The 27,816-nt window shown below is 45.2% G+C and overlaps 1 protein-coding gene across 10 annotated transcripts in view; it reads right to left on the bottom strand.

Annotated features, from left to right (window-relative positions):
• Window positions 1–5,134: 5,134 nt before the first annotated feature.
• EXPH5 (exophilin 5) overlaps window positions 5,135–27,816 on the bottom strand; it is a 55,868-nt gene continuing 33,186 nt past the window's right edge. For 2 of the 10 annotated variants that reach the window (XM_081001751.1, XM_081001749.1), the window contains exons 4-6: window positions 17,437–17,494; window positions 14,460–14,586; window positions 5,135–11,413 (exon numbers count right to left, since the gene is read on the bottom strand). In XM_081001751.1, coding sequence (XP_080857877.1) covers window positions 6,825–11,413; window positions 14,460–14,586; window positions 17,437–17,494 — 4,774 coding nt within the window. In that variant the 3' untranslated portion in view covers window positions 5,135–6,824. The other 8 variants (XM_081001754.1, XM_081001757.1, XM_081001758.1 and 5 more) reach the window with 8 other exon arrangements.

The following is a 27,816-nucleotide window of genomic DNA, read 5'->3' on the forward strand; positions in this document are numbered from 1 at the left end:
TGTCAACTTTTCCCTTTTCCTGCGAGGAATCCTATTCGGAATAAGGGAATTTCCTTTTTAAAAAAGGGAAACGTTGACACCTATGCTCTGGATTGAACTGCTACACTTAAAAAAATCGCAAAGCCGCTTTTTTATATAACTCGCCGAAATGCCTCACAGTCGTCAACATGGTCTGGAGTGGAGTCTACCAGAATTCTTCCTCAAATTCGATGATAAGCAAAGCAGAAGGCAGGATGAGGGGAAAAACCGCTGGCTTGGTATTGAAGCCAAGAGCATAGGTATACAGTGGTACCTCGGGTTACATACGCTTCAGGTTACAGACTCCACTAACCCAGAAATAGTGCTTCAGGTTAAGAACTTTGCTTCAGGATGAGAACAGAAATCATGCTCCGGCAGCGCGGCGCCAGCAGGAGGCTCCATTAGCTAAAGTGGTGCTTCAGGTTAAGAACAGTTTCAGGTTAAGAACAGACCTCCGGAACGAATTAAGTACTTAACCTGAGGTACCACTGTATGTCAGGGAGCCGGGTGGTGCTGTGGGTAAAACCTCAGCGCCTAGGACTTGCCGATCGCATGGTCGGTGGTTCGAATCCCCGCGGCGGGGTGCACTCCTGTCGTTCGGTCCCAGTTCGACCTAGCAGTTCGAAAGCACCTCCGGGTGCAAGTAGATAAATAGGGACCGCTTACCAGCGGGAAGGTAAACGGCGTTCCGTGTGCTGCGCTGGCTCGCCAGATGCAGCTTGTCACGCTGGCCACGTGACCCGGAAGTGTCTGCGGACAGCGCTGACTCCCGGCCTATAGAGTGAGATGAGCGCACAACCCTAGAGTCTGGCAAGACTGGCCTGAACGGGCAGGGGTACCTTTACCTTTACCTTTTTACCACTGTATGTATAAGCATAAGCACACATATAGTATATTAAAAGCCAAGAGCATGGGAGTTGTCATTCAGTGCCAGCAACACTGCTCAGTTACATTTTGGTAACTAGTGAGGATGCTCAAACACCTCTACCCTTTAGATTCTCAGGACTTTGAGATTACAGTACAAGTATTGACTGTGAAGAATAAAACAGCCCATCTTTTTCCTTTTAAGCCAGCCTTGTAAATAAGCCCACAAAAGTTGCTATTTGTCTATTATTATTATTATCCACAAGAGACTGCCTTCTCTAGGGATGCCAAGGATTAAACCTGGGACCTTCAATATTCAAAGCAGTTGCTCTACCACTGAGCAATCTTATGTATGGCTCTTCCACCTTTTTCTGGGGGGTGGCATAAGGGGGAAGGAGAACTCTGCCCCTTTGCAGCAGCTCACTGCATTTGCATGCTGGCCACAGAGCTGTTCACCCCTCAGCATCCAGCCTCCTTTAGCACTCTACATGCAGTTTCCTCCTCATTGACGTGCCAGCAGGCTCCCGCTTAAATGCAAATCGGTTTTGAGCACCAGCTTGATCTTCAGATCTGATTGTGAAGTGTTCCGCATATCCTGCCTTTGGGCACTCCAAGGCAGCTAATTATCCCTTGCTCATGTCTGCAGTGCATCAGGCAAACTGCTCCTGGAAGGCACTGCCAGTTAAAAAGCTGGCAAGGAACAAAATACAAACACATTACACCCACCGTTCACTTCAACAAAGGAAGCTCCTGTGTGCTCCCTGTTCCCTCTTCTCAAGAGTGAATGCGGGTCACTTTATTCAGGAGCTCCAGACATGCATGAGTGTCCAACCAACTAGCCTTTTACTTAAGAAGCTGTTTTGCAGCAGACAAGAATATCTGTCCACCCGGCACAGTACTGCCTCTAAGGCCTCAGGCTGCGCTGCCTATAATCCTTTTAACAGAAGATGCCATCAATGCATGCGGAGTTTGCTAGGATGCAGCTCTTCGCTGAGTCTCATCAGGGTAGTGCTGAAAAAGCAAGAGTTATTTGTGTTCAGGCTGTTGAGAGGAGTTTGCCTTACTCTGCGGTTTTCAATATTTATACTGCAGGGTGTTGTAAGAGTATTTATGTATGGCTTGAAACAGGATTTTTGAGATGTATTTAAAAGTTTGTGGGACAGAACTAAAAAGAAGTGTTCCAGAACTGTAAGTCACTTTTGCACTGGGGGCGGATTTTGGACATTTGCGTGAGGCTCAGGAAATGTCTAGTTACATCCCTGCAAGCAGGTGGTCAGTAAAGCCAGTCAACTTTAGATTGTACCATTGGGTGAACCGCAGTTTGTTTTCTTAATCCTCCAGACTCTGCCAAACTCCTTTAGGATCAATCTCAGACCCTTCATGCCCTAACTGCCTTAGGTATTCCCCTTTGGCTACTTTCACCTTGATTTTTTTAAAATCGAATTTTAGATATATTATACTTAAAGCCTTGGAAATGCTCTCCTTTTGCTATGTTAACGTGATAAAAAAAATGTGTAAAATGACTTCTCGTGTGACTGGATTCATTTCTCAGCCTGTTTGCTTTCAGTTGTTTTATGCTTTGCTTTACTTTTAGTTACTCCTTAATATTATTTTACAGTAATAACCTACCTTTCTCTAATAAAATTCAGGGCAAGACAGAGTTATCCACCCCCCCCCCCAAGCTCTGGCTAGTCCTTGCTTAGCTATGTGGTTCATGTTTCCTTCAGGCGCTAGGCCTACTCCACTTGAAACATATCCCACTATGATTAAAGAGGAAGAAACCATTCACATAGGAATTTCTGCATGCGTATTCGCCACCACTGTTGTGAAAACAGTGTGTGCCTTTGAAAATAAAAAAAACAATTATAGGGCATTAAGAATGGATACAAAAGACATATGAATAAGACAAAATGAACTGTGATTTCAGAAGAAATACACTCCCTTTCTTTAAAAATAGTAGTAGTCAATACTAATGGCTTATTTTTAAATCAAAGTTTTTTCTGCATAAAATGCGAGTGGCCAACCTGCATTACAGGAGCCACAAGCCGGAAGATCATGTCAGAGAAAGAGTGTATGTGTGTGTGTGAGAGAGAGAGAGAGAGAGAGAGAGAGAGAGAAGGGTCTGCAGAACTAAATCAGGAGCGGGGAACCTGTGGCCTTCCAGCTGTCGCTGTGACTACAACTCCCATCATCCCAGACCAAATGGCAGTGCTTGTTGGTGCTGATGAGAGTGGGGACTCCAATAGCATCTGGGAGCGCCACAGGTTCCCCATCCCTGAATTGATCTAGCTGGGAGCCATTTCTAGATTGTGAGACAGATCCTTGGATTTCCCAACCATCATGGGGCCATTTTGGCAGCTAAAGCGGGCAGCCCGCCTGTCTATCGAGCAAACAGTTTCTCAAACAGGGCTCTTCGCAGGCGCTGCCAGCCCAGCAGGGCCTGCAAATCCTGCTTTTGGCCGGGAGCGGCATCTTCACCTGCTCCAAGCCTTTAGTCATAATATGACACCAGGTGGATGTGGCTTGGTTGAAACAGCTTCAGAGGCAAAACAGGGATGTCTGCTGGGTGTAATTAAACACGCCAGCTGGAGGTTCCCCACTGCCAGAGTCACACTCCTGTCTGCCTTTTTGGTATTGCACTGCTCCTATGTTTGTATGCCAGAGGCAAAACCACATCAAGGTGCACAGGAGGCTGCATATAATACTCTTCATACTCTGGACTTAACTTCAGGCTGAGCTGCCAAAATGACTGGCCACCACTGAGTTATATTCAAGCAAGACGGGATGTTGGGAGGCCTGAAAACACGAGAAAGTAGCCCTCTCTGATAAGATGTCTATTAAAGGGTTGTGTATACAGTGGTACCTTGGGTTACATATGCTTCAGGTTTCATACGCTTCAGGTTACACACTCCGCTAACCCAGAAATATTACCTCAGGTTAAGAACTTTGCTTCAGGATGAGAACAGAAACTGTGCAGCAGCAGTAGGAGGCCCCATTAGCTAAAGTGGTGCTTCAGGTTAAGAACAGTTTCAGGTTAAGAACGGACCTCCGGAATGAATTAAGTTCTTAACCTGAGGTATCACTGTATTGTGTGTTGCACTGCTCATTTCAGTGAAGGCAGCAGATGTGAGAGGTCAAGGCAACATACATACAGCCAGGGCTGGCCCAATATGCTATGGCACCTGAAGCGAGCCACAAAATGGCGCCCCATCCCTTGCTAAGAAGAGAAAAGGGATGATGTACATGAGGGGGATGGGATAAATATCTACATTGGAAACAAGGGTAGGAGACCACCAGTGTCTCCCACTCACCAAGATGCTGCTGTAGAGGTTACTGCTACCTCAGCAAGCAGTGGGTGATGCATTTCTTGAAGGCCATCTGCTGCCCCTGTGGATGCTGCCACACCTTGCTTCATGGATGGGCCGGCCCTGGATATAGCAATGACCTACCTTGGTTAAATGAGCAGAGCAAGCCTTGCAGGAAAGGCATATTCTGTGTGTGCTTTGGAGCTTGAATTACAGAAGAAAATGGATCAAGTCTAGCACTGAGTGTCACACTTTAGCTTTGCTGGCACTCGATAGCCTGCTTGCATGAGCGACGGAACAGCAGAGCAGGGGGACTCTCAGAATTTGGTAGGTCAGCTTCCATCAGGGATTTCTGAGAAACTGGTCCATTGCCTACCCTGGATGGGGTTGCACTCCTCCTGAAAGAGCAGCTTTGCTTCTGGAGAATGCATTCTGGAGAATGCAGCCTTGTCACTGCAGGCCCAAATAACCTTAGTGGCTAAAAGCACCTTTTACCATCTCTAACTGGTACAACAGCTACAACCATCCCTAGACCAAGAAAGCTTGGCCACAGTAGTCCGTGCATTGTTTACTTCTGAACTGGCTTACCACAATGTGCTCTATGTGGGACTTGACCCTTGTGCTTGACCCAGAAGCTGCTATTAGTGCAGAATACTGCAGCACAACTGCTGACAAGAGAACCTGTCAGCATGTCACATCTCTGCTCAGAGATCTGAACTGTTCGCCTATCCAGACATGTGGAATGTTGACATATATTTAAATCTGGTTCTTAGTTCATGTTAGATTTTAAATACTTTTTGAATGTTTTAAATAGTTGCTTTTAACTGTTTTATGACTGTCAATACCCTTGTTTTATTATTTTTGCAAACCACTTTTGATGTTTTGTTACAATCAAGTGGTATAGAAGAATCTTGCAAAATAAATAAATAAAATCACCACCTTTGGAGTGTTTTCTTATTATTTTATTATTACTTTTGGAGCTATTTCTGCTCATATAGAAGCTGGTCCGTGGTGTTTCACACTTCTTCTCTGGTTTACATTGCTCACGTGAGTAAACCATGGTGTGCAAGAGAACCAGTGAAGTTAGCACATGGACTGACGTTTACGACAGACTTAAGGGTGCAATCCTATAATTTTTCTGGGAATAAGTCCCCTGAACTCAGTGGGCCTTACTTCTTAAGTAGACATGTATATAATTGCACTGTATATGAAGATGCATCTGCTTGCATCAGCAACAGTGCAAACCAAAGCCAACATTAAATAAATAAATTTATCTAAATCAAAGTTATCATCTTCTTTGCATATATAGCATACTTCAGAAAGATGAGTGAGAATATTAAAAGGGGTTGAGATTTGCTTCCAAATTAATCTCAAAACATTTACAATACTTACAAATATTGTACAAAGCACAAAAAGGAGCACACACAATTCTAGAACCGCTCAATGTAAACACTTATGCACCACTTATGATACATGCTGAACTTCTTGTCACTTTAGGGTACAAAATGCTATATACATATTAAATTAAGAGTCACATGCCCAATGCACACAGAATATTTCTTGTCAAAATAATTCATATTTAAACAATACAGATATACACCTTGTACTTTAAAATTCTACCAGAACAGTGTACAAACCACTGACGATAAATATGTAGTTCATTCATTATTTCAAGTCATAATTTCAACAGCAATACCACACGAGAAAATAATATTTTAAAGGCACACACTCAACTTGTCTATATACTTTTTTTAACGAAGTACGGTATATTCTGTGATTTAAAAATAACCACCTTGGGCACCATTTCTGAAGTGTTCATACTTGCTGTTTAAAACAACAACAACAACAACACATAAGGCAAAAATTGGGCAAGTGCACTTTTAAGTCACACTTTTTTTCCATGGGAGAGCTTTTTGCACCAGGATGAGTGGGATTTGACATTCTTTTAACTTTGGCTGGGTCAATGAGTTCTTGGGTAACAATCCACCAAGCAGTGCTCCAATGTTTAAATATATTAAACATTAATTTTCTCGCACAATCTAAAGAAAATATATTCACATCAGACATTAAATACACACATATAAGTTACCCAACTCCTTACTGGAGAAAAAGAGGTAGGATGGATGGAGAAGGAAACATGAATGTACGTAGGCCACAGAAACTGTGCCAAGTGCATCCTTGATTCATAGACCACTGATACATCCACCCTCTATATTCTGGGTATTTTCTTGCCATTAAATTCAGCATACAAATTTCCCATTGCTGAATCTCCATACCTGGAAAAGTTTCACAACTGCTCCATATGCAATTATTAATGGCACAGAGGCCTGATTTGGAGCTGGGAAGAGAGAGCTAGTAACCCTATTTGAGACCCTTTAGCAACATTTTCATTACTACTACTACTACTTTACACTGTCATGAGGGATTGAAACTTGGGCACTGCAGAAAAAGCTCTGTGATTTGTGGGGTGGTCAAGGTAATGTGTGTATTTAGGGTTGGAGATCAAATCAGCACATCTACAGGATCTGACTCAGGTGTTCACACCCAAATATTTTATAAACTACCCAAGGAACAGACAAGCCAGCCTTTTGGTAAAGTTCCCCCACCCCCACCCCCTTCATTGTGCCTCATAGCCCCTCAAAGTTCTGACTCCTTGTCATTCTCATCCAGGTAGTATTCGTCATCTGTGGTGGTGCTGGAGTCTGAATCTGAATAATCTGTAGGGTCTTCTCCGTGGACATCAACCGGCTCATTTGGGCGTGAGTCTCCCGCTGATGTGTTTTTCTCAGCGGAACCAGAGCTCAGCAGCTGGGATCTGTTCAAGGAACAATCCTCTTCCTTCCTCAGAGAACTAGAGTTCTTCAGAAGGCACGGACTCCACAACCGTCCCTCTGTGAGCGACCTCTTTATGTTATCCAAGAAAGCCTGCTGCTGCTCTTTCCCAAAAATGCCAAACTCAATTGATGGGTACAACACACGCCTGGAACCAAAGGTCTTGTAGCTTTCGTTGTCTGTCTCCCAGTTCTCATTTTCATCGCAAGACAACAGTTCAGAGTGGGATTTGAACTTCCGATTGTACCTGCTGCCATGGCTTATCAAGTTGCTCCTGGAGGCCAGGCGATCGCAGGGCGCCCGAGTATACGAACTTTCAGAAAAATGCCGTTCACGTTGAGCTTTGCTGGGATTTAGGACTGGTTCAATGTAGGGTCGGCTTAGCTTTCTCAACCTGTTTGGCTCCTTGATGTTTGGATGGTGGTCATATTCTGTAGGGGAGGTCATCTTTTGCGGCGGACAGATCTTTGAATAACTTTTGTTAAGAATGTTTGAGGTATTATCAGATGAAAGTGGGGAAAACAAATGCTCGCCAACATTAACAACATCCTTTTTCATTTGCTTTGAATCTGCAAATATAATTTTGGAGGGGACGGAACAACTAATATTTTCCAGTCCATCATCTGTTTGGGAATTACTACTTGTGGACATACTTCCTTTTGGAAACAAGGCTGTAGGATTCTGCGGGGTCTCAATTCTGGGGCTCTCTCTTTTTTGGTTGCACAAGTTTGTAAAAGGTCTTCTAACCTCATTGGTAAGCAATGGGGGACCCTCGTTAGTTTGAGGTTTCTTACTGTCAGGCTTGTCCAGGACCATGTTGTCGAATTCATCAGCCAGAGGGTTCCTATTCTGGTTCTCGTTTCCTGCTTGGAGAAGTGATGGAGGACCATCAGGTGAAATCAACATACTATGAGGGTGGCTGATCTCCAACGGAGCGTTGTTCTGTGAAAAGATGTTACCTATGTGTGGCTTGGGACTTGAGGTTTTCTTGCTGGAAAACTTTCGACTTGTTTTGTACATGGCTGCCAGCTTGTTTTTAATGGAAGGCCTGTTTTTCCTTTTTTCTATGTCACTAGCTTTATCTTTAGTGGAATCCAAGATAAGCTTATTTTCAGTTTCTGAAGAGTCAGGCAGATCTTGTGCAGTCCCTGCAGCCTGATCTTTAGAGTTCTCTGCAGAGTTTCTCACCAATCTCTGTGCATTTGTGCAATCTTTGTGTAGCAGAGAATTCCGAAGCATCTCCTTCTGTTTCTTTACATACTCTAAAGAACTCTGGTTTGGTCGGACTGCTGGATCAACTGTGGAAGTTGCATCGACTTGTAATGTTTGGTTCTGGAACTTAGAATGCACCTTGGCCTCTGAAATGAATGCTTCATCTGTGCTGCTCCCAATGTTTTCACTTCTTGACTGTAATCCATTGCCCTTTTTGGAAATACTAGGGCCTCTATAACATGCCCTTTCTTTGACCTCTACATCTTGTCTAATGTCTGTGGTATTTGATGAGCTGTGGCTTAATGGTGAGTCAACTTTTGACTCTTTCTGCTGTTGAGAGGGAAACTTAAAAATATGCACCTTGCACTGTCTGCTGGTAGTAGTTGCACTAACAGATTCATTCATGGTTTCACTGGGTTTCGGGTCACCTGAAGGTCCATGTGAGACTACCCTCTTGGAAAATGCAAGGTCTGGTGTTTCTGCTGGAGAGCCTAACACTCCTTCCCTATTATGCAGCAAACTTGGAGAAGCACCTGCTCTTTCCGTGACACAGCAATCTTCTTTATTAGCATCATCAGAGGTTTTTGCGTTCTGCGACAAATCAGGTGTGGCAGCCATTTTGCCAGGAGAATCTGCTTTTCCTTCTTTTTCTAAGCTGGAAGGAAAAGCCACTCTTCCTAAACCAATGCGGACTTCATATTTCTTCTGCGGAAGCTCAAATTTGCCTTTGGGCGGGGAAGAGTCTGTGCTCTGGTTATCATCTAGAAAGAGGTTGCTCAACGTTCTCGACTGTTTCCGTGGTAAGGTGTAGTAAACCGAAATCAGCTCGTGATATTTTACATTATCTTCCTCAATGCTAACTGTAAGTGTGCTGGTGGTTTTGTACTGCTTTAAGGGATTTCCTGCATCAGTTCCCTCGCATTCAGAAAGCACAGAAATTTCAGTTTTGTCTGGACTCTGTATGATGGTGCTTCTCCCCTTGGTGTTATTAGAACCGACAGATTTGCTAGACTCTTGGGTTATCAGTGAAGGATTGCCTTTAGCTGGTGAAAGATTACAGGAGACATCTTTTGGTGATGGACTTAAGGAAGAATGGGCTGAATTTAGCAAGAAGCTTTTAGCTCTCTGGTTTGGAAATTTTCCCCCCATTCTATTCGATGCAATGGTTTCTAAATTATCTCCCACAGCTCTGTTGTTTTTAAAAAAGATTTGCCTTGCAGCAGAAGAGATAGGTTTCTCCGATATAAGACTACCATCAATACTGGCAGATTTTCTAGGTAAGGTGCAATAAGTTACAGGAGATTTGGGAGAGCTGTTACTGGGAGAGCCAGTGACACTATTGCTAGTTGTGTGTTTGACAAACCTATTGCACTTGTTGAAATTTTCAGTGCAAGAATGTGGCAATTCATTGTCAAAAAGCATTTTGGGGCCTCTGCTCAAAGCAGACAAACAAATATTCCCAGGCGTTTTGTTGGGTGTGAGAGCTCCCAAGCTTTCCATAGCACGCCCCTCTCGCTCCAAGAGATGAAGAATGGATGTCTTAGGGTTGTTGGCAGTTAACTGAGGGGGAGTTGTTTGAACGAGATCACTATTTATGGCACAATCACCTTCGTTTCTTCGTCCAGTTCTGTTGTGAATGTTTGATAAATAACTGTTTCCGGTATCTGTTATGGAATCTGACTTTGAACACAGTGAGTGAGGTGGTTTAAGAGATGTGCAGCTTTGTGAGTCAACTGCAGAAGAGTTCTTACAAGGAGGCATCGAAGAATCAGCGGGACTATGTGTGTCCACTGGATCAGAAATTAGTCTTAATGTCGCTTCACTGTCCATTTTGTCCATCCGGTCAGCACCCCTCTCCTCTTCTGCTTTGAAGTTTCTCTTGGTTTCAAAGTGTTTAGCCAAAGCCTTTGAGGAAGCTTGTCCAGCTCTAACGAAAGGATTTTGTCTTGGCGATGCATATTCCGTTTGGCCATTTCGGACAGATAAATCAAGTGCTGGACAGCTCTGCATGCCCTCTGCATGCTTTGCAAACGGTTTGTTTCGTATACCTTCTGAACGATCCATGTGCCTCCTGATGTAATCCGATACGCGGCTCTGAGCATCCCTCTCACCCATTTTTTTTGCATAGGCACCTTGCCAATTTCTGGGATTCAGCGGAATCCTTTCCACGTCAGCATCAGGGCCGACAAAGACTTCGTCGTTGTAGTAATGGTGGTCAGTGGGCGTAAGAAGCCTCTCCTCTATTCTTCCGGAAGGAAAACTCTTACGAGGGAGGCTCATCCTGCCATGAAAGGATGGGTATCTATAGCGGGGCTTTGAAGCGCTCATTCCCAGCTGATGCAACAGAAAATTCTCCCGGTTGTCAAACCCCAGCGGGTCTGTATGTTTCTCCGCAAAAACGGGATTGCCCATAACCGGCACTGCTCTTCTGTAATTTACTTTTGTTCTGTAAAATTCGTATCTCGTGTCCTTCTGCAGAGAACAAGGGTACGTGTCCTCAAATACTGGGCCAAACTCCATTAATGACTGCGTCCTAAGAAGCCCGTCGGGGTATGCCGGATGCTCTGAAGGCGGCGGTGTATTCCATACAATAGATGACAGGGGGGTCCGCCTGGGATGCTGGCGATAGTTCCTTGGTGCGAAGACTCTGTTGCCTTCCAGAGGGTGCTGCGGGCTCGCTGGGGAAAGCTGGTCCACAGACGTCAAAGACGGGCGCCTTGCAAGGCAAGACAGGGAGTAACTCCTGCCAACCGAATCCCTGGGCGTGAAGTCCTTGTGTCCAAATCCACTGCTGCGCTGTCCCAGAGGGAGATGCAAGCTGCCTTCTGAGGAATGTCCAAGAGAGCGAGTAGAATTCCCTCTCTTCAAGACAGGGGAGCTTCTGCCATAAACATCCCCGTATGTGCCGTCCTTCACACGCTGCCTTTTTGTATATGTATCACACGGCACCCTCGGCCTGAATAAAGCTTTGTGATCATCGGTGGCTCGCAGCGTCCTTGTCCCATCTGACAAAAACATGCTCCGTTCATTTCTCTGCACCCCTCCAAGGAAACCCGGTCGAGTAAGAGTTGAATAGGGATCGATGTCTGGTGCTCTGGAAGCAGAGTCGGCTGGGGTCCTCCTGTTCCCTGCTTCTCCTCGGGTTTGTTCCTGCGCCAGCTGGTCATCCAGACTCCCCAGGACTAGAGAGAGAGAGAGAGAGAGAGAGAGAGAGAGAGAGAGAGAGACAGAAAGAAAGAGATTGATTAATATATACGAACCAAGTCAACTCGTTACTTGTGCCATAACATTCTTGTCTAACACATCCCAGATTATCAGAGTATTCTAGATTTTCGAAGAAAACTGCAGCTGAACAACAGGCAAACTTAAATCACACTGAACAAGTGTCATTCTGGACAAATCTGGGAATGTTGGAATTGGGAACATGTCTCTTTTATGAAGGGTTACAGCATATAAAATACATTTAAATCTTTGTTCAAAAATCTACACTCGTTTAAAGTGTGCTTTCAAACTTAATCTTTATCCAATTACAAGTGTTTTGGGTAAAGCTGACCTCCTTTAACTTTCATGCTCCCTAGAAGAGGAGTGGCCAACTCGAAGGCTGAAACCGGCCCACCAAACCACAGAAAGTGACCCACCAACTTTATCTCCCAATCTGATCCATGTTTCTAGCTATCCCTGCCCAGCATTGGAGTGGAAGAGCTAGAAATGCTCTCTACATGTCTGGATTGCTGCTTGTGTGTTTGTGTGAGGGTGTATGTATGGATGTGCAGTCCTACCCATCTGTCAAAATTGGCCTGCACAGGGTGGCTGGATCTGGATCCCCAATTCTGGGCTAATGAACTATAGCAACAGTGCAGTAAATCTCTTAAGAACTTGAGAGCTCTGTTGCCCCGTCAACAAGCAGTTGTACATTAGCCTCCTTTAACTGGGGTTAAACATTAAATTTGATTCCAGGTCACCGAGGCATTTTACCTGCCAAGAATGCAGCGAGAGCAATTTACAGAGGATACTTTCACCCTCAGGGATGCCAAGGATAATGAGCTACTTGTACCCACCTGCACAGCCCAAGTCTAGAGAGCTACGCAGGTTTATTTTCCTGCCTTCTTAACAGACATTAAAAGCCTCTGGTTCAGACATAACTCTAGGTTAATACTAGCTAGGAACTTTGCACCAAAGCTGGCATGTGTCAGGGACTGGACAGAGGAGGAGGACTGGTAGAGATCTCCAGCCCAAGAGGCTTTCGGGCAGGAGGAAGATGAACGCTAGTAAGAAAGCAAGTTGGTGGTGGCGGCGGACAGGACACACCCCAGAAGCAGCAGCAAAGAAGCTGGGAAATAATGGAGGATGAGAAACAGGAGCAAGCTAGCAGATGCTGTAGTCCTGGGAACAGAGACAGGACTCAGAAGTGGGAGAAACAGTACAGCAGACAGTGGACACTACGTCCCTTGAAATCCTGGTAGAACCTCCTCCTTCTCTAAGGACCAGGTGATCCCTTCACATCTTGGAGCAGAAGACCAAACAGAAACAGGAAGATTCTGTTGCCGGCCACTGTAGGCAGCAAGGAGGGGTTTGGAAGCTAGCAAGTACCGTAAAGGGGGGTGGGGGTGGAGCGGGCACTCTTGAGACTGAGGGGAGCATAATTCACGGTCTCTCTGTGTATTCTGTTGATTTAAATAAAAGAACTGGAAGAAGCTCTCTACATCTCTGATTTCACTAGGCAGCGAGCCTGGGAGTTGTGACAGCATGTGACAGGAGGAAGGGTGGAGTGGGGCTCAGCCTCGATACTCTTTAATCCAGGTGTAGGAACCTTTTGTAGGCTGGGGGCTGTGTTCCCCTCCAGACACCTTTTCAGGGGGCACATGGCAGTGGTGGGAGGGGCCAGAGGCAAAAGTGGGCGGAGCAACTGTTAGCATTACAGTCATACCTTGGGTTACAGATGCTTCAGGTTGAGTTTTTTCAGGTTATGGACACGCCGAAACCCGGAAGTACTGGAACGTGCTACTTCCGGGTTTCGGCGGTTGTGCATGCGCAGGAGTGCTAAATCGCGCTTTGCGTATGCGCAGAAGCGCCGAGTCGCAACCCGTGCATGCACAGACGCGCCGCTGTGGGTTGCGAATGCTACAGGTTGTGGACATGCATCCTGCACGTATCACGTTCACAACCCGAGCATCCACTGTACTACTGTGTACAATAGGCTAGTTTCCACACACACTTACATGCCCTTCTCTATATTATATTAATTATATTATATTATATTATAATTATTCATTAAATTTGTACAGTGCCCTTCATCCATAGTTCACAGCATAAAAACACAAAATGCATATTAAAAATAGGAACAAAAACCAACCAATAATCTTTCCTCCCACAACACATGTAAAAGGATACAGGATGTTACAACAGCCAAAGTCCTGGTTGAAGAGGAATGTTTTGCCTGGCGTCTAAATGTGGATAACGAAGGCACCAGGCAAGCCTCCCTGGGGAGAGCATTCTACAAATGGGGAGCCACTGCAGAAAAGGCCTGTTCTTGTGCTTCCTCTCATGGAAGCAGCACACAAAGAAGGGCCTCAGAGGACGATCTCAGGGTCTGGGATGGCTTATATGGAGAGAGGCAGTCCTTGAGATACTGCAGTCCTGAGGGGCTTATCTTCTACCCACACAAGCCAGAAGCATCGTCAGAGTTCAAGGGCTCATTCCAGCTGGGCATCATCACTCAAGGAAGATTCAGAGCAGGGCTGGTAAGGGGGGTGGCCTCAAGAGATACCCAGGGGCCGATAAGAAAGGCTTGGAGGGCTGCATTTGGGCCCCAGTCCTGAGGTTCCCCGTGCCTGCTTTAGAAGATTGTCTGAACCTGAATCAATATATTCTGTTCTTGTCCAGACAGATGGTGCCAGTGTCTGCAAGGAAACACCATAACCGCTGGCACAATCCCCCTGGAGAAAGGGGAAATCAAAGATACTGACCTTCTATGTTTTTAGTTCCCGCTTTATTTTTGCTATTGCTATTTGTTTTAAACTCGTTTTCATGTTGTAACTTGCCCTGGAAGCTTAGGGTGAAGGGTGGGTAATTAATAATGATGATAACAATAATAACACGAAGAAAATCCAAATTGTTATTATCAAGCCAGAAGACAAAGGTAGGACACTTCAGTGGACATATTAACCTCCTTCTGAATTTGTGGACCCCTGATCTCAAGAAAAATGGCAAGGGAAAATATGAGCTTACCTCGTAAGAGCTCATTTTCCAGCTGCTCGTTCCATGTACACGTGCTGTCATCTGTCATCTCAGCTTGATTTGCATCCAGACCCTTATTTGCCAGTTCAGAGGGCAAAGGGCTGTCGCATGTTTCAATCTGTGGTGGTGAAGACAAAATCAAGGAAATGAATAGTTGTGTTCCCCTCCCTCACCTCTGCAACAGATCAAAGCCAGCTTATTACTGGCCAATTTGAAAAAAGAAAATGAAGAAACACCTGCTTATCTGAAGGAACCATACTGTACTGATAATTTTAATAGCAGCCTGGCTATAAAAGCGACATTGCTTTGCATTCCTTCAAAACCCAACTGTTTGCTTCTTTCTTTCTTTCTTTCTTTCTTTCTTTCTTTCTTTCTTTTTTGGCACCCCTGCTAACCTGGGATTTTCCCCAGCGCCTGCAGTTATCTCCTTTTGGTGCACATAAGAATCGACACTCAGAGAAGAAGTTCGCTATTTGTATATACTATATGCCGGGGCAGCTAATGTTGCTGGACTACAACTCCCATCATGCCTGACCATTCAACATGCTGGCTGAGGCTGATGGGAACTGGAGTCCAACATCACCTGTCGGTCACTACATTGGCTACCCTGGCTATATACAAATGGGAAGGCCTTGAAGGCTTAATAAGTCACAGAAGCCAAAGGTCCTGAGTTCCTCCACTCATTGCTGGATCAAATAAAAGTGTACTAAACTTCTGATGCCTTGGGAACAGTGCTCCTCTGGATTAAAGTTGGAGGTATACTTCACATGGACACACAAAGAGGATACCCGAAGATACATAGACACACACATCTTGTTGATCTGCTCCCAGCCCAACGGGTGGGCATCTTCCTTGAAACTGCAGCACAACCCAGTTCAATATTTTTGCCTTTTGGTGCCCTTCCCTTTTCCCTGTTTAACCAGCCAGAGCTCTGGGAGGACACTATCTTTACTAGTCAATAGTGATGCCTCTCAGACCTGGGCTGCAGCATGAAATGGGAATTCCCGGGGTGTTCTGAAGATGATGTCACCACCCACACACTGGCAGAGACCCTACGCGAAGAGTCATTGCTGACTGGGCCGTTCCTGCTCCAACAGGCATGAAGTGATGAATGCATCTAACACCGCAGCCTAATTTTTCCAAAAACCAAAATCCCAATAATCCCGTCTCTGTCAGGAATCACTGCGTTAGATTAAATGGCAGGACACTGAACCAACTTTGTCGATGATTTCTGCATTTCCCGAGGGGGTGAAGGAGGTCATAACAAGCCGGCATAAAGCAAGGGACAAAATAGTTGGCTGAGCAGCCCAAGTCAAAAGAATTAATAATAAAAACCATGGCCACCGGGCTTGCATGCCTTCCGCTTGTGACATAGGCAATGCAGTCAATGACAGAATTGGCAACTATTATGACTCTGTTATGACCCATATCTACTCAAGCAACAAACCCTAATGAAGTCAGCCACAACATCTAGGGTTCATTCATCTGCCCATATTCTACTAATGTATAATATAATAATAATAATAATAATAATTTATTATTTATGCCCCACCCATCTGGCCGGGTTTCCCCAGCCACTCTGGGTGGCTTCCAACCTAATATTAAAAACAATACAGCGTCAGACATTAAAAACTTCCCTATACAGGGCCGCCTTCAGTTGTCTTTTAAAAGTAAAATAGTTGTTTATTGCCTTGACATCTGCTGGGAGGGCGTTCCACAGGGCAGGCGCCACTACCAAGATATGCTATATCACCTGCCAGTAGCTGCCCTTCTGTAGCAGAGAGACAGACAGACAGACAATATACACAGTCTCTAAGCGAATGAACAAGCAGTCACAAATCTGACATTTGAAATGGCAATACAGTGGTGCCTCGCAAGACGAAATTAATCCGTTCCGCGAGTCTCTTCGTCTTGCGGTTTTTTTGTTTTGCGAAGCACAGCTATTAGCGGCTTAGCGGCTATTAGCGGCTATTAACGGCTTAGCGGTTTAGTGGCTTGGCGGCTATTAACGGCTTAGCGGCTATTAGCGGCTATTAGCGGCTATTAACGGCTTAGCGGCTTTAAGAAAAAGGAAACAAACTCGCAAGAACTCGCAAGACGTTTCATCTTACGAAGAAAGCCCATAGGGAAATTCGTCTTGCGGAACGACTCAAAAAACGGAAAACTCTTTCGTCTAGCGAGTTTTTCGTCTTGCGAGGCATTCGTCTTGCGGGGCACCACTGTATTAAAGAACTAGAGTGGGAACATTTCAGCCTCTCTGTGGCTGACTTTTAAGGTGGATGTTCTCAAACAGAGGAACTTCAAAAAGGCAGGATGCAATGGGAATCTGATGAATTACAATTTATCAAGAGGTTCCAGTCTATCAACCGTGGCTTTAATTGGGACAGCGGGTTTTTATTACACTACGTGTGTTAATTAGCTTACCGATGCCAGGATGTTTGCGTTATCACCTGCACGGTCATCGTGAACAGTCGTTACTGGCAACATGATTGCCCCTATCTGCTCTTTCTGCATTTCACTTCCCACTGATATCACCTTGTGTGTATTTACACCTGCATTTGGTCACCTTTAAATGCACCTAAAAAAAGATTTTTGCTCTGTTTTGCTGCAGCAAACTAACATGGATACGTTTGTGAAAATAATTATCATTTTGGCAAAGTGGCAACAGCCAATAATGACAGAATCACACACAGTGATGTGTGATGCAATGGCAACAGTCACTGGCAGAGTCACACCTGTGGCATAATCACTAGACAAAAATAAACACAGAGCCATGAGTACAAGGAGGAGCCCAGGACATCATCTCCAAAGCTCAAGTCAAAGTATAATGCCCCAGTGCCATTAAAATGTGCAGCTCCACACCAGTGACAGCTAGGAAGGTGGTGTGGAGAGCAAGAAAAACTCACAGCACAAGCAAGTGTTAATTTAATGGACATTTATAGGTTAATAAAGTAGTTAAGTGACTCACCGTTGCCATTTCTTCCACCTTGGAAGACATGTGGGAGCCCGCAGCAAAGGGGTCATATCTGCAAGAAAGAATTTAAATGGTTGCTCTGAAGATAAACGGGGGGGGGGGATGATTACAAGGAATCAGCACTTGATTATTTTGCCTTAAGATCCTGTGAAAAGCTTCCTAAGAAGGTACCGTTGATGGGGAAGAAGGAAGAATTCAGCTGCAATCCTGGGCACATTTCTCCAGAGTCAGACCGACCACACATAGTGGAATTTACTTTGGAGTAAACATGGAAAGGATAGGGCTGCTTTTGTTTTAAAGGCTTCCTCCTTCTATTTCTTCCTATAAATCTTGGGCTGTGATTACGAGAGCCAGCGTGGTGTAGTGGTTAAGAGTGGTAGACTCATAATCTGGGGAACCGGGTTCGCTTCCCCACTCCTCCACATGCAGCTGCTGGGTGACCTTGGGCCAGTTACACTTCCCTGAAGTCTCTCAGCCCCACTCACCTCACAGAGTGTTTGTTGTGGGGGAGGAAGGGAAAGGAGAATGTTAGCCGCTTTGAGACTCCTGAAGGCAGTGATAAAGCGGGATATCAAATCCAAACTCCTCCTCCTCTCCTCTACTAAGTACCCCACACCAATGCTCTGCTCAGAATTCGGTATTTCTGGGGAAGACAGCACCATTAAAACATTTAGGCTGCTTGCTGGATAACTCAGTTAATTCTTAATCTCAGGGTGATGGGTTCGAGCTCCATGTTGGGGGGAAAAGATTCCTGAAATGCAAAGTGTTAGACTAGATGATCCTTGTGGTCCCTTCCATATCTCAGTCCAGCTCCCTGGTTCTGCACACTGACTACCCTTAGCATAAACGTTTAAAATGAATCTATGCACAACACATGCATGCTTTTGCGGTTAAATGGCTTCAAGAGGTTTCCTAGGAAGAAGTTCATGAATGAAATGACAATAATAAAAAAAATGCAGTAAGTCAGCCCTGCTGGGTTGGGTGGTGGTGGTCTCCTGCTCATTCTGCAGAATGAGGCCCCTGACTTCTGCCCCCAACATCCTGCCCCAAGCAAATCACTGCTTGATGCAGGGGTGGTGTCAGGAGCTGGAATCAGGTGAAGGTCAGCGATATAAAAACACCGATGTCTGTGAAGTTAACCCTTTATTCAAAGAAACCAAAACAGTCACTACTGATCCCAGCAACTCTTCCCAGTAGCTCTTGCCCCAATGAGGCTGTTGTGAGGAATGAAGGTCCTCACCTTTCCACAGTTGCCTAAGTTCCCTCCTCTACAGGGTTCCCCCCCCCCCCAAACAATCATAGATTGTGTCTGCGTGCAACCAATCCCTGTTTGCTCTTGTCATTTCTCTGCATGTTCTGGGAGACCAATGGGGAGGGGAGCTGGTCCCCCTCCTCTCCAGCCTCTGAATGAGGACTGCTCTCTGCCTCAGCTTCTTCCTGCTCACTAAACCCTGTTGCCTCTTCAGCTTCCGACACCGCCTCCTCCCAGTCTGCTCCCTCGTCTCCCTTTGACCACTCATCGTCGTCCCACCACCAACACCCTAGCTCTGAGCCTCCTTCTCCTGGAAGTTCCCTTGGAGGCTCCTCAGCTGGTACCTCCTCTGCACCCAGCCAGTCCATGACAAGTGGGCACGCAACACTGAGCAGTTCCATACTACATATAATGCCACGGGCTACCCCACAGGGATCTGCAAGTGTCACTGTTTTCCCACAGACAGGCATATACACTCTTCTTCAGCTCCCATAGCTCTGAGGATCAGGCCAAATGCGTAAGATTTCCCCTCCCTCAGACAATACAAAATTATATTAATTGTGCAATGAGAAACCAGTTACCTTTCCTTAAGAGTCTCACGACATCACACCCACTGTGCTATCAATTCTAATTACCTGCTTTGTGAATAGGCAGATTAACGGATCAATTAACTAGGTTAGAGGAGGAATCTTGAATTAGGGCAGGCCTACACAGCACGTAACTGAATCTCAGCCCATCAGTCATGTATGGTAAGTCAGCCGCTTCTATTCAGTAAACCTCCTGCTGCTTCTACGTACCTTTAGTGAACCTACAAAACACACACAGACATACGGATGGCGACTGTCAAGCACTGAGCAAGTCTCAGTATACAGTGGTACCTTGGGTTACAGACACTTCAGGTTACAGACTCCGCTAACCCAGAAGTAGTACCTCAGGTTAAGAACTTTGCTTCAGGATGAGAACAGAAATCGTGTGGCGGCAGCGGGAGGCCCCATTAGCTAAAGTGGTACCTCAGGTTAAGAACAGTTTCAGGTTAAGAACAGACCTCCAAAACGAATTAAGTTCGTAACCCGAGGTACCACTGTACAGACTTCACGAAAGAAACTCCCAAAACGGGTGCCACACGAAACAATTAGTAGAGTAGATTTACACGGCCTGCACTCACTAGAGCCTTTTACATTCAGCACAGAAAGCAAAACAATATTTTTTTTAAAAATCCTTCTGCTTCTTTAACACTGTAGTTCTAAGCATGTTTACTCAGAGAAGTTAGTCTCAATAGGCCTTACTCCCTAGTAAGGCTTTGAGCTGACGCTTAACCCTTACACTTTTGGAAAGCATTCCCAGTTAGGTATTCCTCCTTGCATCTTTCATTTCTCTAGCTGGTTTTCTAATGCTTTTCCAGGCGCACTTAGCTCCGGCGGCACAAGCCTCTGCATGTCACCTTGAAAGCCAGGCCTGCTGCATCCAGTGGCACTTACTTCTGCGTAGGCATGCATCAGACTGCACTGCCTAGGTCAGAATAGGCAGGGAGCAGGGAGGAGGAGGAATAAAATATTACATTTATATGTGTATACACAACACTTCCCATACGAATGATTTTTTTATCATATAATCAGTACAAGTGGGACCTGCCATTGCAGTGTTCAGGACAACAGACACTCTAGTCCTTTCCTCATCCACCCCTGGTTTTCCCCCTCCAAAAATGGTAACATTTGGATCTGAGTTTTTCCTCTAAATATCTTTTACACTTTTGTACATTTGGGTTCCTTGTGCATGGATAGTGCCGTTTTGGTTACAAAGGAAAGGCGCACGCAGCGCAATCGTCAGAAGTAAAAGGAATAGTACAAACCCCTTCAAGGCTCGCCTTATGCCAGACAACTCCCTTCTTTGCCCTTCTTTCAAAAGGGGAAATTATAAATAGATAGCTAGGATACGAACTTGATTATGGTGACTCTCCTGCCCACCACAAGAAGGAAGTATGATATCTGGTGCTTCTTTACTCGACAGACTTGCTAATTCTTGATTATTATTTTTCCTATGTTTTTCTTTTCTTTTTCTTTTAACAAAAAGTGTATCCATATAACCCTCAGGGTTCCTTCCAACTCTGCAATTCTTTGATTCTATGATTTAGTTCCCCTAATATAGGGGTGCCATGGAGACTTTCGTCGAATGGCCTAACTCTGAACTGCGGATAAATCCTGCCCCTGCAGCCTCTTAAACTACAGATTTTAAACCAAAAGGCTTACTAGGTAGCCTGGTCCTAACCAATCCTGGCAAAGCGCATGGGCTGAAAACATTTCCATCCCCAAGGGGATTAAATCAGTTCAAATTTAAGTATAGCGTATTAACTGACTAAAGTGTCAGGCTATTGAAGTCCAAAATATCGAGGCAAATCAGTTTGCCTCAAATTTTGCTTCAGGTTAGAGTTATCCATCTACTTAAAGAAGTGTGAAATGAAAGCAATGCACCAACAGGGTCAGCAGATCACTTTAAAATATCATTCCTTACAATCCGCAAGTTTCCACCTGTCACATTTTTCAGAGCAACAACCTGTCATTTGTTAAAGGGGAGGAGCAGGAGAGGCTGGACTGACAAGCATCTTTATAGACATTATTAGTCTGAATTTACCCTGCCGAGTTACTGACATGCATTAAGCGCCAATCAAAAAACACCCACGATGTTGCTGTGGTAAATCCAACACTTCCCTTAACTGCTGTACTGTGTTTTTTTTTTAAAAAAAACAACAACAACACCACACAACACGACTTACTAGGGTTGCCATCTCTTCCCCTGGTAGAGTTACTGGGGTTTTATCACCATAAGCAGAAAAGAAACAAACCTGTCCCAGACCTGCACAACATTCCAGTTTCAAACCCGGGCATCTCCAGGGAGGACTGGCAGAGAAACCTGTAGACCCTAATGAGCTAGGGAGTCAGAGCCAATATAAGGAAACTTCCTATGTTCCTATGAGGGGAGAAAATCACCTGCTCAACTCCTGCCTGACATATAACCTGTTAGAGAGGCACAGGAGCTATTCCAAGGAACTGGAGGTGGGCAGAGTTAGCCACCCTTCAGCATTCCAGAGCATAGGGTAGGCCTTCTCTTTCCATAAAACTGTTTGATGATTAATCCAACTCTCTACATCAAACAAACAACGGCAGTGAAACTCGGCTGAGCACGTAAGCAGGGCGAGTGCTAAGCCACTTAGGGCAGCTCCTCACGGTCTTTCCGAAGGCTCTCTCTCGAGGTTGGAAGTTTTGCTTACCACACTGCCTCACTCTCCTCGCCGGGGTCGGCTGGGTTTGCCGGTGGCCGCGCCAGGCAGTTCTGTTTCCCTTTCAGCTTGCCGTCTCTTCGCACAGTTTGCTTGTCATCGGAAGCCACCATACTGGAGCATTCTCCGACACGCCCCCCCCCTCCTTGCTGCCTTCCCACACCGTCCTTTGGTCCTCAGGAGCTGCTTGTGCATTCAAGCAAGCTGACTTTATTACACTCCTGCAGCAAGTATAAACTGGCTCACTGGCATGCTCCGGGTGCCTGCATGAACCTTCCCTCCCCAAACGCTTTGTCATTTATTTGTAATGCGCCTTGCAGGCAGGGAAGAACAAGTTGAAAGGTATAAAGTGCTTGCGCTTTTTTTTTTTTTTCTGCAACCGACAGGCGGTTGGAGAGATCCAGGCAGGATCTATAATCTTGCTCTACAGCTTTGCGGGGTTGGGGTGTGTGCCTGTCTGCCTCCTTTTTTGCGTTTAACGACTGACACTTCTATTCCTGTGTTTTTCAGGGCTGTTGACAGGCAGAAAAATCAACAGGTGAAGTTTCTCATCTCCACCACACCCCCTCCCATGGCGGGAAAGGATGTTCCTGTTGACTTTATGCCTGCCACCTCATAGGTCATAGGTCAAGGAGGTTTGGAGGGGAAGTATGTTGATGCTCTGACTTGGATATTCCAGGCCCAGAAACTGGCCCACAGAGTCTCATGCAAGCAGCTAAAGCACTTTTACTGAATAGCATTTCCTTGTTGAAATATAAGCCCTGATGTCCAGTGAATGACTATTTCCTAGATGCAATGCACATTCTTGAAAAATAGTATTGTTAAGGCTAATTCAAATGTCTCTGACTCCAGGTGAACATTTTCAAAATTACAATTTGCACACTGTGTTTAAAGTACACTGAAAATGTTATATCATTTTACTGCTGTTAGCCACTCTGAGCCCGGCTTCGGCTGGGGAGGGCAGGATATACATAAAATTTTATTATTATTATTTTAAAAATATGGTTATGGAAAGAGGACACATTTCAGGCTTGATCCCTAGTATCTCCAGTAAAAAGCGTTCCAGATGGCAGGCAAAAAACCCCCAGAACTACTGCCAATCAAAATAAAAGAAACTAGGCTAGATGAAATAGGAAGTTACCATACCAGGTCAGAATGAGGCTGTATGCTGACATCAGAAACCTGTAACACAGAGAGGTCAGGGCTAAATTACCTTTGGCCCTCCTGTTCAACTCCTGTTCCCATCAGCCCTAGCCAGCAGGGCCAATGGTTAGGGAAGATGGGAGTTGTCATCTAGCAACACCTGAAGGATCACAGGTTCCTTAGGCCTGGTGTAGGTGGCCAGATGCAAATGAGACCCAGGCTCCTGTACCCTTTTAACACCTTTTCAGCAGATGCGCTCCTAGGGATGTGTTTCAGGACCAAAGGAGAACCATCAGGCACCCTAAATCTTGAGTGATGGGAATATTCAAGGGATGGGTACCAGTTTCCTGAGTTACTACGACTTCTAGCCAACAAGCAGAAACTGGAGTTACTTCCATGGAGCCAGGAGCTGATAGGTGACCGAGCAAGTCAAGTAACTCTAGGGCTGCAGCCCCATGCCACCCATCACCAGCAGAAATGGAGCCCAAATGGGGCCACTGAGAGAGAAGATGTAGGTATCATGGTGCTTGGTAGAATTCAGAGTTGCAGAAGTACAAGAAGTCTTTTTTTTTGGGGGGGGGAGGCACTTCACTGAGCACATGAAACTCCAAAACAAACCTTGCCCAATGAAGACTGATCATCTTCAGTAGTCATGGAACCTTGAAGTGAAGCACTCCTATTGTGAGAGAGGTTATACCACAACGGTTTGTTATGGGTCCTGATTCTCTCTGCCTCATGTTCTGGAGTTCCCCCACCCTGCAACTCTTAAATCTGAAAACCGCAACGTAATGAATTGTCTTGGAATCCTCCTGTAACCTCCTGGGCACATCCTTCCCATATTTCAAGCACCTTATTCTGCATACACTGTTTCAGCCTCTCAAGTCCTGGACCTCTGTTTTATTAACTTTACCTTTTCCCCTCCCTTACACTTTGCCCTTTAAATAAACGCTCAAGGCAGTTTCCAAATTATTTAAAACAATAACGTCTACGTTGCAACAAACAATAAAAACACAGATTAATTAAAAGACAGGCTCACGGCAGATCATCTGTGGGGCTTGGCAGGATGTGGAAAGCTACCCGGTGCAAAAGCCATCAGCCACAATCAAATGACAAATGAGGTTCCAAATAATTAAGGCACAAGCTTTCATAGCCTGTGTTCCTGGTGAAGTCAGTCCACCAAGGCTAAGGTGCCCTTCTGCTTTTGTGCATGAACATTACCCATAAAATACTTGCTTTTGAACAGAAGATAACATACAAAGTCAGGTTGCCCCAATAAAACGACTGCTGTAAATCAAATTACATCATTGACACTTCTCACATGCCAGAAGTAAGCAAGGCATATTATGACATAAGGGTCTGAAACTAAGCAGAACAGCCTCAGTAGATCTTGCAGTATGAAAGGCTTTTTACTTTTCGAATTTCTGCCTCATACAGGCTCTGAAAATCAAATGACAACAGCTCAAATCTGGGCATGTTTACTCAAAAGTAAGTTTCACTCCACTCAGTTTGCTTACTCCCAGGTAAGTGTGTACAGAATTACAACCCAGGTAATAGCTTCTTAGGTTTACTTTGAACAGTGAAAGGATTTGACTCTGGGGCAGGCAGGCAATTTTAACCACACTGTATATAATTTTTTAAAATTCTATTTTTGAACTTGCCTTCAGGATTTCTTTTTCATCTCTTCCAAATTCTGACTTTCCCATACCACAGGATTACTTTCCTACAGGTTTCTCTTTCAAGAGAGATTGGACACCTTTCTAAAAGGTTTCCTCCTAATTACGCCAGAACGATCCCCTCCCCTCCTTTATTAGGGATCTTCAAAGAATAAACAGACCCACCTTAGCTGCCTCGGCCAATTATGAGGCAGAAGAGTAAAAGGATCCTGCAGCTGTTAATTGCTCCTGTCAGCATTTTGAAATTAAAGGCCTGTTTACCAATGCCCACATGTTTAATTACCATGGAGCTCAGGAATATCCCAGCTGCCATTCCACATCAGGGCATCAGAGGCCAGTTTCCAGTGAGTCCGTCTGCCTCGCTTCATGAAGTTTGGTAGCTGGATTAATAAGCTAGACAGGGCTGCTATCCGGCCAGAAAGCAAAGGGAAGGGGAAAAAACCAGCCCAGCCTGTTTTTGTCCTTTAACAGAGGTTTGATAATATGCAGGAGTTGGCAAGCGAAACTTTTTCCTTGGCAAGGAGCTCAAGGAGTTCACTTGTTAACTGCAGCAAGTCAAGCTGCTATTTTCAAGCGAAAGAACCCAGGGCCGGCTTTAAAGAACTGGCAACCCGCCCCCCAAAAGCCCAAGCTACAGAATGCACAGCAAGAATTATATCTAATAAGGACATATTAATAAATGCACAGGGTAAAAACATTGCCTGAGATTGATGGGTTTGTTCAGACACTTCCTTCCTAGCAATTACAAGTTGCAGGAGGATTAATGGTCAAGATTGCCTGCATTTAAATATATAGATTCAACAGCAGCAGGGTCACCCATTTTGAACCAACCCTCCTCATGCCCATCAGCTGAGCACAGCTTGCTCCAGCGAGGAAATAAAAAACTGGGAGCCTACTTTAAGCTCCCAGTTGATCCTTTGAAGCCCTGCCTTTACCCAACCCAGAGGTGGTATCATGTGTATGGCAGGTGGGTGTGCCTTCCCTTAAACTGCCTGCCAGGCCAAATGGGGAGGCCTGGTGGCCAAATTTGGCCCATAGGGCAGAGGTTCCCCACCCCCAAACTAGGGCAGCTCTTTGATTAACTGTAATTGTGCCTCCCCAAATTTGCCAGTCTGTGCTAGAACGCCTCTTGCAAAAATCTGGCAGTCTGGAGGCACCCTCTCAAACATGCTCAATTCTTGCGTTTACAGTTCTGCTCTCCAAAATGGGGTCCGTCTTTTTAGAAAACCCAGCAGAGAATGAAGCCACAACATCCCTTCTCCCACTGCTCTAACAATCCATTGATCGACCCTCCTCCTCTCCCACCTGCTACAGGACACACACAAAATAAAAAAGAGAGAGATCGTTTGCTTAAAGCAGGTGGAGACAGGTTTCCAAGTGTCCGGGTAAAAATCTGGCCTGGCCTGCTCTCGCGCCTTTAACTGCAGCTTTGATCTGCCTACCTGCAGGACGAGACGGCAGTGCCGACGCGGGAATTTCACCTGCTTTCTAAACAACTTCCTCCTAATGGTGCCAGAGAGATTTCAATGCTCTCGTCTCCCTATAAAGCAAACGCCATTGCAAAGCAACCTTTTGAAGAAGGCGGGGATTTTTCAAGCAGAAGACATAAATACCGCATTTAGCAATCAGTTCGGTGGCCGGGCTTATTTGTTTATGCTCCTTCACACGGCACTCCGCACACCTCTGTGGGACTGGTTCCAAACGCCCTCCTGGGCCGGGAAGCATGACATCATCCGAGGCCCTGAGAAAGGTGCTAAGCGAGCAAATCCAGCCCAGGCAGCCAAAGGGAAAGCCCCGTTTGCACGTAACCCAATGCCTCTAGGCAACAGCGAGAAAGGAAACATACACTTGAGAGGAGAACAAGGCGAGGAGAACTGGGACAGCTAAAGCAGGCAGACCCTGAGCAGATGCAAAACAAACCACACAAAAATAAAGAAATAAAAACCGCTAATGGGATTTCATTTACAGTGGTACCTCGGGTTACGTACGCTTCAGGTTACACACTCTGCTAATAGTGCTTCAGGTTAAGAACTTTGCTTCAGGATGAGAACAGAAATCGTGCTCCGGCGGCACAGCGGCAGCAGCAAGAAGCCCCATTAGCTAAAGTGGTGCTTCAGGTTAAGAACAGTTTCAGGTTAAGAACGGACCTATGGAATGAATTAAGTACTTAACACGAGGTACCACTGTATAGCACTTTGAACATAAGAAGAGCCCTGGCAGATGATGCCAAAGTCCCACCTAGTCATGGGGGTAGACAATGGGGTGCCCTTCGTTTTGGTTTTTATTTTTTATTTTTATTCTGCTTTATTATTATTATTATTATTATTATATTAACAATAATAACTAATAAAACAAGTGGAACCTGCGACAAAATGTTTGCATTATGGAGGGAGTCCTCCAAAATACTCCCAGTTCACCACCAAAACAGTCAGTTAATATTCTGTGGTCACTGAAAACACTCAGTCCTCATCATTGGTTTGTTTTGGAGGTTCCCCACTCCTTTGCTGTTTTTGTGCTAAAGTTTTTTTGGTACTTCTGCAAACCTTAGGGCTTCCACAACCCTGCTGATGCCTTGCTTTTGGGTGTTGATGGTGATGTTTGGCTACATAATCATCCACACACCCCTCTGAACTTTGGAGATAAAAGACATGAGGGATGCCATCAGTTAAAGCAAAGCAAACATTAAAAGCAACAGATAGTTAGCTTTTAAAAGCTTGATGAGAAAAGAAAGCTTTCAGTGCATGTCTAAAAGCAAACAAGGAGAGAACCTAGCGCATGAGTAGGCAGACTAAGGCCCGGGGGCCGGATCCGGCCCAATTGCCTTCTCAATCCGGCCCACGGATGGTTCGGGAATCAGTGTGTTTTTACATGAGTAGAATGTGTCCTTTTATTTAAAATGCATCTCTGGGTTATTTGTGGGGCATAGGAATTGATTCATTTTTTTTTCCTTTCCAAAATATAGTCCGGCCCCCAACTGAAAAAGTCCGGCCCCTGCTGAAAAAGTTTGCTGACCCCTGACCTAATGGGCTTTT

The sequence above is a fragment of the Podarcis pityusensis genome (genome assembly GCF_964106645.2).
Source record: "Podarcis pityusensis genome assembly, chromosome: 4".
Lineage (NCBI taxonomy): Eukaryota > Metazoa > Chordata > Lepidosauria > Squamata > Lacertidae > Podarcis > Podarcis pityusensis.